Source organism: Lichenostomus cassidix, chromosome 1Aa (genome assembly GCF_008360975.1).
Source record: "Lichenostomus cassidix isolate B80296 chromosome 1Aa, HeHo_3.0, whole genome shotgun sequence".
Classification (NCBI taxonomy): domain Eukaryota; kingdom Metazoa; phylum Chordata; class Aves; order Passeriformes; family Meliphagidae; genus Lichenostomus; species Lichenostomus cassidix.
The window spans coordinates 17,820,936-17,836,715 of NC_139480.1; the positions used below are offsets into that span (position 1 = coordinate 17,820,936).

Here is a 15,780-nt window from a genome sequence, read left to right on the forward strand (position 1 = left end):
GGAAATCTGAATGGAGCTCGCGGGCCGGCGGCGGCGGGGCCAGGGCGGGGCGAGCGCGGCCGGCGCTGAGGGGGCTCGGCTGGGGCGGGCCCGCTCCGCGTCCAGGGGTCCCGCGCCCTCGCCATGGGGCCCGGCCCCGCTCTTCGCCCGGGGCCCGAGCCGCGACCGGCCCGCGTGGCCTTGGCCGTGCTGCTGTGCGCCTCCCTGTTGCTGCCACCGCCCGTCCGGGGCGCCGGCGAGCGGCGGCGCCTGGCGTGCTCCACCTGCCGGGGCATCGTGGACAGGTTCAACCAGGTGGGCGGCGGGGCCGAGGGGCCCCGCGGTGGGGCGGGGGTTCGGCGGGGGCTCCCGGCGGGGAGGAGCAGCGGCTCAGGCGGCTCCACGCCGAGGGGCATCGCCGGTGGGCTCGACGCGGGTCTGGCCAGTTCTGCGCCCAGAGGCCGCGCTGCGGGAGCGCCTCCGCTGGGGCCGCTTACCTGGCAGCGCCCGGCCCAGCGGTGGGGTGGCGGGTCCCGCTTCGGCAGCGGTCGCAGTGCTCAGGCGGGTGGGTGGAAGAGCTCCTCCATCTCTGCCGCCGAGGTGTTGTGATGCTCTTTGCGCAGAAAGGCTGGCTGGGTTGGAGCGTGCCCTGCTCTATGGGAAGTGCTGGTGGAAAGCTTCGTCCCCAAACATTCACTGTCTGTTGCCACTTGCAGCAGCCGTGCATGTGGATAGTAAATGCAGCGAGGCGCTGCTGCGCCTGGTGACAGGTGCTCAGTACTCTATACGCATATCGGCAGCTGCAAGCTAGCTAGGTCACTTGAACTGCGGGGGGTTTCTGCCAGGTGTTAGGTGGCAGTGGCTGTGAGTGGGGACAGCTGTGCTGATCGCCCTGGTGTCCGGTTGTGTGCGTGAGTTACAACGAGACTGGGCTGTTATCAAAACTCAGTGAAGCTGAGATTCTGTTCAAACGATAACAGTAAACTTCCTGAGAGCTTGAGGTAGAAGGGTGTAAAGTTTCATATAGGCATGGGCTTTTTTTGTTGTAAATCAAGACTGCATTAAGGCCTTGTTAATGCATTAGGAAAATTTAATCAATGTGTGCTGTAACCTACACATTGTCACTTTTTGTGTTGTCATTAGCTGCTTCTTTCACTTAGCAATATGATCAGGAGCTTCAGAACTCTGCTGTAGTTCCTGCATGGGACTTCACAATTTTAATGTAAGCATTTACTATTGCCCTTCATTTTTGTTAGAAACAGACAATATGTAATTTCTGGTACTTCTTATTTGTAGGGTTTAGCAGATACAGCTAAAAAAAACTTTGGTGGTGGAAACACTGCTTGGGAAGAGAAGACGCTGTCAAAGTATGAGTCCAGGTGAGCTGTCTCAGCACTTCTCATTCAGCTGCATTTTGTGTTCACTGTGTGTAGCTTCACTGTACCAGTGTTTGTCTGAAACTTCAATTTTTAAATTTGCAGCTAAGATTTCTCTTGGCCAAAACTTAAATTCTTAATTATTAAAATGTTACATTACATTGTAATATAGAGATTATAAAAACGACTGAAACACCTTATTAATGCCTTTATTCGTCTTGTTACTGAAAACAACAGAAGTTAATTCTGTCATTAGTGATAGTAGGTTTTTTCTATTTACCCAATAAAGTCTTAAAATAATGATCCTGAATAATGGCCAATACTTTATTGCTGGTCATAAAAAGTTCAGAGTACTGAAGTAATTGTTTTAGAACTAAAGCACTGTCTCCTCCCTAGAGCTGTCATTATTTCAATGCCAAAGAAAAAGCAGCTTACTGTACCCTATCTATCTATCTATCTATCTCTGGTTGACCATGGAGCAAAGTAACCTGATATCTTTCAAATTCAAATTTCAAATTAATTTTTTAGCTTAGTTGGAGCACTGAGATGTTGTTGTGAGATTCTCAGGCTTGTATCAAATAAAAATACATTGAATGTATTGTTGAACATAAGTACTGCACTCCAGTTTCCTGGGAGGCTAAAAATCTATCAAACCTATAATCTACAAACATAGTAAATGCAGGCAAGTCACAGGGTTCTTGTGATTATTATTCTGGTTGGGGTTTTTTTGACTGAAGTAATATTTATTAGTTATTTATTCTGATATTTGGTGTTTTGAAACTAATTCAGGGCACCCCATAAACTGATGAAATATTCTAAGGTGAAGTCTGGCTGCTCTGTCATGTCTTGAGTTATGTTGAACATTTAAATAAAATTTACAGTTTTCCTTCTCTGTTCGTAGTGAAATTCGTCTTGTAGAGATCTTAGAGAATCTGTGCGACAGTAGTAACTTTGAATGTAACAACATGGTAGAAGAACATGAAGAACTAATAGAGAAATGGTGGTTCAAATTGTAAGTATTATTTTTTGGCAGAAATCTTTGTGTGAAAAAATTATCTAAGAGGATGAATTACTAATGTTAACTTTTGTGCCTGAACAATAGTAGTATGGGTAATTCTTCATTATCCTTCAAGAGCTGCCATTGGGTACAGCTGGTTTCAGGCTGACTTAGTATCCTGTGCTGCCGTACTGTGTTCTTTTTGATTGTCAGTTCCAGCAGTGTTGCACAAAAGTGTCATCACTAGCTTCTTATACACTGAGTTATATACTCAGTTAGCAGTGGGGTGTCTAGGTAAACTAGCATTGGAAAACTTTGAAGTTTAGTCCCTTATTTGTTTTCCTTTGTCACAAAACTGTAAAGGACTGTTTGGTTCTTGTGGGTTTTTTGTTTATTTGCTTTTTTTCTTTCCTGAAACTACATTTTGTTCATCTGGCAATCAAAAGAATAGTTGGTGGTAATCGGCGTAGAAGTTGGACCTCTTGAGAGTGGTAGAGTAGCAACTAACTTTTCTACCCATCTTTGAAGCTTGACTGTGATTATAGCTAAGCTTTTTGTTTTTCAAGTTGGAGGACTTTTTTTAGAAATTGGTTCCTGAAGTCTTCAGAAGAAACAGGTTTCTAATCTGTCATGTGCTATAGACTTCTCCCCTGTATTGTGCTGGGTCAGTTGTGTGAGCTGGCTTTTAAAGAATCTTTGTTCTTTGTGTTTGTAAATGAATGTCTTTTATATACAGAAAGAAGAAGTATCCTGATCTGTTTAAGTGGTTTTGCATTGAAACAATAGAAGTTTGCTGCCCTGCTGGAACTTATGGACCTGATTGTCTTGGTAATTTTTCTTCTGAAAAATTCAGTAGCAGATATGTTTTCTTTACCTGTTTGTTTCAGTCTTGGCTGTCATGGACTAATACATGATACATGATACTTCGCATGAGACACGAGCTGCTGTGTAGTATGTACCTGGCTGCTGCCTCATAATTAGGTGACTAGCTTGTGAATATCCTGCCTGAATAAAGGTCTCCTGGGCATGTAGTAATGTACAAAGCTATCAAGGGTATGGAGACATGCAGAAACCATCAGTCTGATGCTCATATGTCCATATCTGACCCATCTTTAAAGGCTGTCAGTGATATCAAGTCTTTTGTTTAGGTGTCCTTGGAGAATCTGTGTAGACAAGAATTCTTGACAAGTTTCAAGAGTAAAACAGCCAAAAATGCTGCTGTGGGATTAAATGAAGAAACTTGCACCTGAGGATCAGTTAAAAAGTCAATGAGAGAAATTGGGTAAAAGTAGGTGGGAGATGAAAGTTACGTCTTTGCAAAAGTGATAAGAGATATTTTGGCTTCTGAAGCTGGTATAATTTATAAATCTCTAAAACCGTGCATCTTGTTAAGAGATCAATTTTGGCCACTTAATATATTGGTAAAAATGAGGTCCCCATTCCCTATATTGATCTAAATGATATCTGGTAGGTTTTTTACAGTTGTGATATGAGCCTTCTCAGAGATCCAGAAAAAATGAAGATACCAATTTTATTCAGGAAGCTAGAAAAAGAAATAAAATTCTGAGCCATGGTCTTTACCCAAAATTAAATTGATAACTGAACTTTCCTGGAGATTATTTTGAGTTTCTCTCACACTTCATTGTATTATTGAGCATTGCCTTGTTGCAAACCTTTTCTTTGCTTTCAAGGACAAAAAAGACTTTGGAAATTATATCCTGGTTTAGTGGCTCTTTTTTAAAATTAATTTTTATTTTATTTTCTGTGAAGAGGGAGGGACTTCGGTTGCTTGAGTCTGAGAGTAGAAAGTTATTTCCCTGAACATCTGATTTAAAAATACTTTTGACCCTTTTTAGCCTGTCGTGGTGGATCAGAAAGACCTTGCCATGGAAATGGCCACTGTGATGGTGATGGTACCCGAGGTGGAGATGGCTCGTGTAGCTGTAACAAGGAGTACACAGGAGAATTTTGCTTGGACTGTTCTAGTGGTTACTTCAGTTCCTTGAGAAATGAGACACATTCTGTTTGTACAGGTAATGAAGTCTTAACACATGCGTATATCTTTGTGTTTCTCCGTTTTTGTAAGCAAAACTAGAAACAGTTTAAACTAACAAATGTAGAAATAAAACATAGTTTGGTCACTCAGCTTTAAGCATAAAAGACATGTCAGTCAGTTTGCTGGAATTCTAAGGTTTTGCTAAGTCATCCTTCCAGACAGCCCTTGATTTTTTAAATTTTTTTTTCCTGCTTTAAGAAGCAGAAGTCATGAAAATCTTTGTCTCTCTGCTTCCCAAGTACTGCTAAAATCTTGAGCTCAAATTACTGCATACTGGACTACTCTGAAAGCTAGATTTTCCTCATATCTCAGATAAGTTTAAATGGAATAAATGGCCATGAAAACAGTTGATCTGTATTGCCTAGTACTTAGATTCTAGTTAGGTATGCCAGAGATTAATTTTGAAACAAAGCCAGGTCATAGGAATGAAATTTTGCATTGGTCAGCTTTTCAACTGTTCTTAGACCCTTGGTGAGATTCTGCAACAGCTACATCCTGACCCTACAGTCTAATAAGATTGTTTTTAAATAGGCAATATTGTTTTTTAATCTGGTTGTGTAGTAGGTCTTCTGTATGATTTGTTTTCTCTTACAGTATATAACATGCATATGTTTTATATAGTGTGTTATATACGCATTATATATATTTATATATATATGCATATGCAGCCAGATTCCTAGTATATTTCCTTCTGAAATTCTTCAGAGTGATACCTCTTCATATATTGCTCTCATAGCTAGTTGCAAATGAAGTAGTGTGAGGCTTCATTAGGTGGAGAAGTACAGAGTCCGATGTTTAAACTGATGTCCCAGCCTTGAGGGGATGAGCTGTTTACCTTCCTGGTCTCCTCTTTCCAAATGTTTTAGAAATTGGACCTGCCACTTCTAGTCACTAGAATTCCATGGCACTGTTCTCAGTGGTGCAAATAACTGTAATTGTTAGGTTTGGTTTCCAGGGGTATTCTGGGATTCTTCAGTTGTTTTGGTCAGATAGCTGCATGTTTCTAAATTAAATCTTGACCTTATGGAGGTGCCATCTTGTGAATGGGAGTTCCAAGCTACTAAAAGATGATGGCTTCCAGTGAATGCTAAATAAAGTTTTCTTTGAGAATTTGTCTACCCAAACTTGTCTTGGAATTTCTCAACAAAACTCAGCTTGTAGTTTTCTCCTCTCTCAGCCTGCCATGCTGCCTGTAAAACTTGTACTGGTTCAAGTAACAAGGACTGCCAAGAATGTAAAGAAGGCTGGATTAAAAATGAAGATGGAGCTTGTGTGGGTGAGTAATGCTTGGCAGACTTCAAACAGGTTTTGTAGTAGCAATGGCTAGTAAGATTAGATGACATCACTTCCAAGTTTTATTGTATTTTATGGAAATGATCTGTCAGTTTCGATTTCAACAGTTTTAGTAGTCTCTCTCTCTTCCTAATTTGTTTCATGTTGCAGGAAAGCAGTATTTTCTCACCACTGATTGCCTGGTGATTGTAGTTATCACACTGTTCACTGTATGTCTTTTTAGTTTAATAGAATACAGATAGCATCAAGTGGGGTGTTTCTTTTTAGACATGGGTTTTCTTGGTGTTTATTTCAATGTTAAACAATGCCCTGCTCTTGATTTAAGCTATTTTGTCAAGTACTGGAAGATTTCTGTAAACTTAACTGCATATTTTGTAGTAATTGCACATTTGCCTTCATGTAACTTTGTTGTAAATCCTCAACCCTAGTAGAGTACAAACACTTCACTAAAAGCCATGCATGCTAGCCTTTCCTGTTATTGGAGAGAAATACTGGGAGGCATCAAGCTCAGTGCTTCTGTTATTCTCTTACCTGTTTCTATCTTAGCATTTAACTTGGTTTATGAGGAGATAACTATGAAACACTTCAGGAAAGATGTGAACACTGAAAACACTCCCAATGCAGGAATGCTCTAGGAGGGAGTAATGCATTCTGTTTAACTGGTTGAATTTGACCCCTTAAAGACCTTTAACATAATGCCTGGAAACAGTGTCTTAGAAATTATGTGAACACTGCTTCCTTTGCAAAGTGCCAGTGAGAACTGGACAGGAATTACAGCTCCTACAATACCTGCTTAGGTAACTACTGAACATTCCAAGGGCATTTTTAAGATGCTTTGATATTGTCTTCTGTACAGCTGGGTTTTTTCCAAATAATTGTTGTCACTAATGAGCTATAAATCAGTTGAGTAAGCAGTAGGAATGATGGGTGCAGCACCAGGATGAGAATGACAGCAATAACAGACAGGAAGAGAGGGACTGAAATATCGCCTTTTTTTGTTTGAATTTTTTAATGGAATACTGTTGCACCCTTTCCTCGAAATCATAAGGCTTGCATGTTTTAACTTTGCGGTAGAATTGATTTTCATCTTGACTGGTCCTAACAGTAACCTGATTTGCTCCAGTTTGCTTTGTGTAGAATACTAAGTGGTGTATGTATGTGCATTTGCATAAGTTTTCTAGTCTTTTTAAAAGTTCCATAATTTGGTAATGTAAGAGTAGAGGAGAAAATAGTATTCCAGAACAGTAGCCTGTCTGCTTGTTTGTTACTATATTTGCATAAATGCATGACTTGAAAATGACAAGGATTGCTGGTATCCTGGAAGTTTATTTAATTTGAGCTCTTGAATTTCTGATACATCTTTTATTTCTCATCACAAAACATCTTCTAAGGATCAGTTTTGATTTTCTAATATGGGTTAAAGCTGAACAAAACAGTATATGTTATCAGGCTAGTTCTGTTTCTAACATGTTGGATACCTGACCCGAAATTCATTGCAACTATTCTCAATGCAGTCAGTTTATAGTATTCAAGTGTTAATCTGGCTATTTAATAATGCCTACTGTTTTAATTAATTTGTCACTTTTTATCTTTCAGATTTAGATGAATGTGCTGCTTCTCCTTGCAAAGATCACCAGTATTGTTTGAACACAGATGGATCTTTCTCATGCAAAGGTTTCTTTTCAATCTGCTGTTGTATTTTACTGTCTAGAATCCTAATCTAATGCTAGAGGTAATACTAGAAAATGCATATTATCTGGTCCTGACTGGGCATGGGGGAGAATGATGCTTTAGATCTGTTGCATGGGGAAAACAAGAGATTTCTGGTTATTAGTACTCTGCTTTTGTGAGACCCCACCTCAAGTACTGCATCCAGCTCTGGGGCCTCTGACATAAGGAAGGAATGGACCTGTTGGAGTGGGTCCAGAGGACAACTGTGAAGATCTTGATCCAGAGGAGCACCTACCCTATGAGGACAGGCTGAGAGAGCTGAGATTGTCCAGTCTGGAGAAGAGAAGGCTCCAGAGCCTTTCAGTATCTAAAGAGGCCTACAAGAAAGGTAGAGAGGGACTTTTTACAAGGGCACATAGTGGACAAGACAAGGGGGAATGGCTTCAAACTGAAAGAGAGTAGGTTTGGATTAGAGATTAGGAAGAAAATCTTTACTATGAGGGTGGTGAGGCACTGGACGTGAGAAATTATGAATATCCTATCCCTGGAGGTGTTCAAAGACAGGTTGAATGGAGCTCTGAGCAACCCAGTCTAGTGAAAGGTGTCCAACCCATGGCAGGGGGGTTGGAATTAAATGATCTTTTAAGGTCAAGACTAGGCCATTCTATGGTTCCTTGTGTGGGTAAACTGTCTGACTTTAAGGGTGGTATTTTAAACCTCAGATACGTAGTTTTTTTCATGCATACAATATTTTATCTTTAGCATGTGATGCCAGCTGTGTAGGTTGCACAGGAGAAGGTTCTGACAAATGTAAGACCTGCGCATCTGGATACGTGAAGGAAGATGAGAGATGTACAGGTTGGTGGATTTAGCAGTACCTGAGAAGTAGAACACTGGTTAGCCATGCTGAGGAGCTCATAAGTATGTTCACATTTGTGTGCTTCAGTGTTCATGCCTGTCAAGATTAACCCAGTTGTTCTGTTCGCTGCAAAGATTTTTAATAACTGTCTTTATATTACTGAGCTAATGTGCTTGACAAGGCTTAAAGTGAACCACTGGTACAAGGGAACAAGGTGTTTTATAGCAGGTTCAGGAAATAGCTACAGGAGTCTTCTGTCGGTTACCTACCACTTCATCAGATGTGTGTCTCTTCATTTTGTAACAGAAAGGCAAGAATTCTGTTAATCCATCAATATCCAAGTTCAAATGATACTCATTCTTAGTGAGTTATAACTTGAAATTAGACTTCCTCTGTGGGAAAGAGCAGAACATATGATCTGAAGTAGCTATTAACTATGATGATGTAGTATTTACAAGCTCTCTGTCCCCTTTAGCTATACTTTGATGGCATAAATAGAAAATGACTGGGGAGGAAATGCTCAGTATGTTAAGACGAATTGCCTAATTGTGCCAAACATAATTGCTTAATACATTTCTCTGTACAGAGATGTTCAAAACATTAAAAAACAACTGTAGTGGGTGTTACCTGAAAAACTTAGAAATGCTGTCCAAATCATGAAGAATTAGATTATTTTCACAGAAGCTAAATCTGTTGCAGCAGCATTCTACTCCTCAGTGTTTTTCACATTTGAATAGAATTTTGTTTATATGACTGAGCGCAAGTAAGGTTTATAACAAAATAACAGCAGTGGACTCTTTCTTTCCCTGTGCTATCTCTAGATATAGATGAATGTAACCTTCCTGAAAAGGTCTGCACGAAACAGAATCATGACTGTGTTAATACATCAGGTAGTTACAAGTGTGTATGTTCAGAAGGGTTTGAAGATAAGGATGGAACATGTGTTCAAACTGTAAAACCAGGCAAGTAACTTTTCAGGGACCATTTTTAAATAATATGCTGTATCGACAACTTGGAGTTTTATTTCAGTGTAAGGGTCTAGTTACTTGTAAACCCCTCTGTATAATTTCTCATCTTCCTACAGCTGTGTTCCTACAGTATTTATGGTGTAGGCCACACTCTGACATTCATGTTTTTTTGCTTAAAGATAGTTGATGTTTTTAAATATTCTGTTCTTGTGTTCAGTTTTGCATAACTTAAGGTTGTCTTTTTAAGTCACTTAAGGGTTTGACTTCATTACATAAAATGAGCTAGCAAATTCCTGCTGTCACAAGAAGGCGTTTGTCCTCCCCACTTCTTTCCTTTATCATAAATTGTAATGGCTTAAAGTTTTATCTGATTACATGCAATCTGCTTCAACTCATTGAAATCTCAGAAAAATAGGAATTCTTCTTGCTGGATGACAGAGCTGAATTTGGTTTTTTTTTGATCATGTAAGTGCCAGAGCTGGTGTGAAGGTGAAAATGGAGAAGACATCCATCTGTCAGTCATAGGGAACTGTTTACCTTTACTTAAACTATACCTTCAGTCAAAAAGTCCAACTGTCATTTTTTCTAGTATGTATTGACTTACATGGACAGAACTACATTCATTAAACATTCCATTACTCCATCTAGGCTTCTTTTATAATTCCAAAGAGAAAGATGGGATTATTTTGTAATAACAGCTGTAGGAGAATGGATGAGAGACACTTAATTTCATAGCTTTATTTTCTTTCTACTTCTTAGCTTGTTTGTGTGGTTTTTTTGTTCCCCCATTTCCATCCCCAAGACTACTTTTTCATCTTGTATTAATAAGTTGTAAAGGTGTATATTGTATTGCTACTCAAGGCCACTCAGGTCATTCCTTTTTCTCTCAGTGCTCACTGTTAGTCCTTTCGAATCAGTTATGTACTTCTCTGATGCAGGTATTCAGGGTATCAGTTACTATGTTTTTTAATGTGGTCTGACATTTTGACACTAAAAATGAAAGGTTGACAAACTGGCTTAAGGGTTTTTTTTAGATTATGCTTTTCCTGATATAATAAAATTGCTCTGCTTTTTTAAAAGTTGTTTTAACATCTGAACTGAGCAGTTTGTAAAATAGAAAACAATTCTGAGTAAGACCTGGCTTATTTTTTCAAATACTGGAACTACTTCTGACAGGTTTTGTGGAAAGGATGCAATTCACTGTGAATAGCTGAAAACAAAAGCCTAGAATAGAAATATCTGTGCTGATTTTTTTTTCCACTGACAGTATAATATTTTTTCCACTAACAGTATAATATTTTTTCCACTAACAGTATAATTTATTTAAAATATTTTGTTTGTATCTAGTAAAAAATATGAATAAATACAAGCTTAGACTAGGAGGATGGTGCAAGTAGGTGTTATATATGGCTTAGTTGCTTTTCTAGTCTTGATAAATATGTTGCTTTGGGTTTCTCTTAAAAATATATATATAATTTTATATGTCAAATAGTAGATTTATATTCTAATTGTGATATTTAACTTCACAGGAGAGAAAGTAGAGAGTGAAACAACTGAGCCTTCACATACTGAACATGATGACTTATGATCTGCGTTCAGAACCAAAAGACATTCCTATCTAAAGTTTTAAATTATTGGACTAAGCCTCTGCTAGCTGACATACTGTGGAAGTGGTATGAAATATGCAGGTTGCCATTAAGGTTTTTTTTTTAATGGTGACAGCCTGCTCTTTAAGCTGCATTTCTTTATTCTTAAATCCCACTTTTTATAGAATTCTTCAGGAACAATGCTCTAGGTGGGTTAGTATAAAATTGGAATGAACATAACATTGTACCCAGCAACTGTAAACAAGCAGGCTTCTCATTCTAGTGCCTACTGTAAACTATTATCTTTTGGAAGAATTTAGTTGCACTTCATAATTCAAGGAAAATTTACACTGAAGTTTGTTGTTTCTAATCATGAGAAATATTTCTGTAACTGAAATACAGCTTTTGGAAATTGTCAAAGGGAATCTCTTTGGGGGGAAAAGCATTGTTCCCTTAAACAAAATAGAATGCCTAATATTGCATTCAATAAAAGTTTATTTTGTTGGAATGTGCCTTAAAATTTTTTAGATGTTAATACCTTGATGTGTTGTCATGTCTATTTTTCTTTTAAGTCAGTAAAAAAACCTCCAAAACCACAAAAACAACCTCACACAATCTTCACAATAACAAAATCCCAGAACCTTCTAAACTGTATTTCAGTTCAGCACTGAATTCCAGCATTCAGTTGTGTAGGAATATGTATTAAAAGAAAAACAAAACCACCCAGCCCAACAACATCCCCTCTTTCACACACACTTTGCTCTAATGGAAGAATTATGTCACACTTAACTGTTCAAAGGCAGGTAGACAGGTCTTTCTGACAGATACTTGCATTAAGTATGTAAACTAGTTTATAAAGTGAGGAAAAGTAGGTTTGGCTAATACATACGTGCAGTGGCTCGTAGTTATTATGGGAGTACTCTCTAGAATTGATGAATACATGACTTTCACCACAGCCCACTTCTCTAGGTAATGGCTTCCTATCTTCTGCAGAGGAAGCATAATACAATCAATTTTTCATGTTGTCTCTCATGCCATTTCAGAGGGAAAACTTATAAGTATAGCGTAGACACAACTTCCTTATGTGTTGCCTTTAAGGTTAGAGACAAGTATAAGAGCTAAAATAGATATATCCTGTAGGACTGTCACAGCTGTAAATAAGATAAGGACCATCTAGGTGCAGTCTCTGGTGGACATGAGTAAAGTTTAGAATACATTGTGGTGGTGGATACAGGGAGGGGTTATAGAATACAGCTAAGAAGAGCACAGTTTAGGCTTGGCTATGGAGAAGTAATAAACAGTACCCTGAGGTAAGGAGACATAAAAAGGTTATAAATAGGATTGACCTGTTGAGCAATGGAGATCAGACATCTTGTCTATACTTCTGAAGACTGCTTTGTTCAAACTAAGACGCAGTTCAGTTTGTGAACAGTGTATGTAGGATTTGTATGTGCAATGGATACTTAGGCGAATATTGTACAAAACCCAATTCTGTTGGCTTCTTACGTTAAAGACTGTCTAAGCTGATCTTGTGCCTGGTAGTTTAAATACCTAGTGGTATTAAGGTGTCTGTAACAGTTTTCTTTAAGTCAGTTTCCTTTAGCTGTTACATCTAGATACTTCTTAACTTGCCAGTCTGAGAATGAAATGTTCAGTGTTTTTTCAGCTGTAAGGGTCAGAGATGGGCCTATGTGCCACATAATCTTGCAAGTTGGAGGGAAGGTATTGTACTTAATAATTACTAAATTAAAAGGAGGAAAAATTAGGCAGTTTGGGAAGCACATGAAATACACCTCAAGGATCTTGAGGGATTTTTAGTACAGGTGTAGCCAGTTACAGCAGTATTAGCCCCTAAGGGTCCTGCAGTAGTGTAGCTTGTATTTGTTATTCACTCCAAGGTGAACTGTGTAACTCCCAGGTGTTGCAGGTGATGGTACGAATGGTTGTTAATCATTACATGAAATGTCAATTCTACCAGTTTGGAAACTACCATGAACTCATTCAAGGGAATTGTCTGTCCAGTACAAACTCTTCTACTAATGTTCCAAGCCTGAAATAAAGCTTCCATATGGAGAAGAACTTGCTACTCTTAAGTTCCTTTCCACTTATTTGGGACTCTGGGGGATGCCTGATGAGGTTCTTAAGTAAATCGTGGGAAGCATTTGCTTCCCACACCAAAGCTTTGGACAGAAAGCCTTAACTGAATTGTCTTAGTTAAGCTCAATCCTGAGATGAGCTGATAAAAACTAAAAACTTCAAGAATTTGGTTTTTTGTGGTGATAGAGAGGAGAAACTCTTCCTAGCCTGACCTGCAAAAGTAATGAAAGTAGTCTGATAAAACCAAACTGTTATTCAGTTCTGGAGAAAAACATTTTCAGCTTTCCATTATCAGAGTAGAACCATCAGATTCTCAGTCCCTACAAGACATAAAAGATGTGGTACCTGGGTGTTAGGAGTTGTTAATACTCTATTTTTCTCAATTCTCCCATTCTCCTGCCCACCAATTATAGGCACCTGTTGCTCTGCATTAAATTATTGTGGGATCCAGAAAGATGAATCCAAATATTTAGAGTTTTCATTGAAAGAATATTGGCCAAGTTATGTATGTGATAAATATTCAGTACTATGCTACTGCCTTACACCCTCTTGATGCTGAGTTTCTGAAGAGTTAGTTCCCTTGTTTTATTCTGTATTATTTTACTACTTCAGACTGTAATTACTGCTCTGTTTTAGAAGTAGAAACTAAAAATTGTTTTGACTGAACTTAATATTTTTTTTTGCCCTCTTTTGCCTTGAGTATAGTGGGGATTGGACTCTCAGTTGTCTTCGGTTTTGTCGTTTATAGTCAGAATGGAGGGGGTGGATGAGCAGGATTTAAACTGATAAGCAGAAACTGGTAATGAGGGTCAAGTGCTTCTTGTTAACTAAGCCAGTCCAGACTATCAATGCTTTCTACTGTATATGTTAATAGCTTAGTGCTGAAAGAAAGCGAGCTGTTCCAATTAAATTTTTCATTGCATTGTAAGGACATCATTTGTGTGGTGCAAGACTTTGTACTTAGGATTGTCTAGAATTACAGGTCTCATGTCCAACTATATAAATATGTTGGTAAATACTTCAGAAGGCATCTGAGATATCGAACAAACAAGATTTGTGCCTCAGTGAAATGTTGGTTAGGTACTTTTGTCATAGATACTAAGGTGAACTTCTAGATTCACAGCTAGGATTTATTTTGTGAAATTCATACTGTGTGGTATCAAAGTGAAAGCAGTATCCATTTTCCTAGATTGTTTTGTCACTACTTTGGGGTTTGTTGACCCAACACCAAGTTTTTTGCAATGCAAAATAGTATTGAGTAGTGTATCTAGGCACTTAAAAGGACAAGATCTCTTGTATGTGATAGCTGGACTTCACAGAAGGTCCAGGAACACTTTTGCGAAGCAAGCAAACCTAGACCCGCATGTTTCAATAAAAGCTCTAAACAAGACCAGGAAAACAGTCTCAAGTGTTCAGCATCTATACCACAATTCTCCTGCAGTCTAAACTTAGAAATCTAAGTATATGCTGAAGCATTTTCAGCTGAGCATTGGTACATAATACTGAACTTTTTCTTTGATGTGAATTCCCAACATGTCTATCTATAATAGACACTGAGTTCTCTTCAAAGTCTAATACCATAAATTCATAAATAGGGTAAATGAAGTCGCTTTTGCAGAGTACCTTGATGATTTAGGTAATTCAGGAAGTTAGTAATCACCTGAAAGGGTTCAAATCACAATCTTCTTTCTCAGGAAAGATGCCAAAGTCCATAAATTATAGATGAGGTCAGGACACAGGTGACTGTAAAATACGTGGGATATAGTGTACAAACACAGCACTTTTTCCTTTTATGGACGGTGAGGACTGGTCATACATCATCCTAATATGGATGGGAGAGGTACTATTCAGTCAGGCAGTTGTCAGTTCAAAAGTCAAACAATGACATTTGCAAGTTGAAAAAACACCAAGAATTGTGAAAATCACCAAATCACATTTTCAGCATAAAGCTCTCGGTGTATGCGGCACTATGTAGATATGTTGAGACAATTCTCCCTGCCGAACAGGGTGCACCCTGCCCTTCAGGTTATTTTCAGACCATTCTTAATAAAGCACAAAGGCACACAAGTAATTCAAGTTTGCCTTAACAAGTGATTAACCTAACTGAAAAGAATGTGTCGGGAGAAAAAAAAAGGAACAAAAAGGAAAAACCCCAGCAACAAAATAAAAGCTTTAAAAAACCCAAGTAGTCCTGGATTATATGTAGCAATAATATAAATGGCAGTTGTCCATAATGGTCCAGCTGACCTGATACCTCTCCCTTCCCTCTGCCTGTCAGACTGCTATGGGTTATTTCCTAAGATTGTGTTTTATCTGTTCTGAAACGAATCTTCTGAGGTTATTCAGAGCAACTGCCTGTGCTTTTTTTTTTTTTCCTTCCCTTCCTTGGATCAAAATGGAATTTTTCTCATCCCTTTCAGCAACTTCACACCTTGTCTAATTTCATGGTTTCATTTGCTGCAGACGTGCCTGTAGGAGCCCTTAATACTCTCCAAATCCCTTGCTGGCTCTTCTCCAAGTGGGCCTTGGCTGTCTTGGCTCCATTCCTTCATGCTAAGACAGTGGCTCTGTATTCCTTCTGGGTCACTTGCCACTGTTTCCACCTTGTGTGTTCCTTCTTAGGACTTTAGTCAGGAGCTCATTCATTCTTCTCAGGTTGTCAGCTTCCTTCCACCTTTTCTTGATTTCCCACACATGAGGATTGGAGAAGGCAGTCACTGAAAATCAGCCAACTGCCTTGGACCCTTCTGTCTAGGACTCTGCCTAAGTTTTTCTCCTGTGCTGATCCCTGAACTGCCCAGCTCCACTCTTCTGACATAAAGGGTTATGATCCTGCTACTGCTTTGAAGGCAAAATAGTATTTGGTTACAGTTCTTGGTCTGCTGCTGAGGTGAAAAT

General features: G+C 38.9%; 1 protein-coding gene across 1 annotated transcript; it reads left to right on the plus strand.

Annotated features, from left to right (window-relative positions):
* Positions 1–9: 9 nt before the first annotated feature.
* Positions 10–11,293, plus strand: CRELD2 (CRELD disulfide isomerase 2). The gene is made up of 10 exons (XM_085041589.1): positions 10–294; positions 1,276–1,358; positions 2,257–2,367; positions 3,089–3,180; positions 4,209–4,385; positions 5,586–5,684; positions 7,298–7,375; positions 8,135–8,230; positions 9,053–9,193; positions 10,729–11,293. The coding sequence occupies exons 1-10, from the start codon at positions 124–126 to the stop codon at positions 10,785–10,787; spliced, it is 1,107 nt and encodes a 368-aa protein (XP_084897715.1). The 5' UTR covers positions 10–123; the 3' UTR covers positions 10,788–11,293.
* The last annotated feature ends 4,487 nt before the right edge of the window (positions 11,294–15,780 follow it).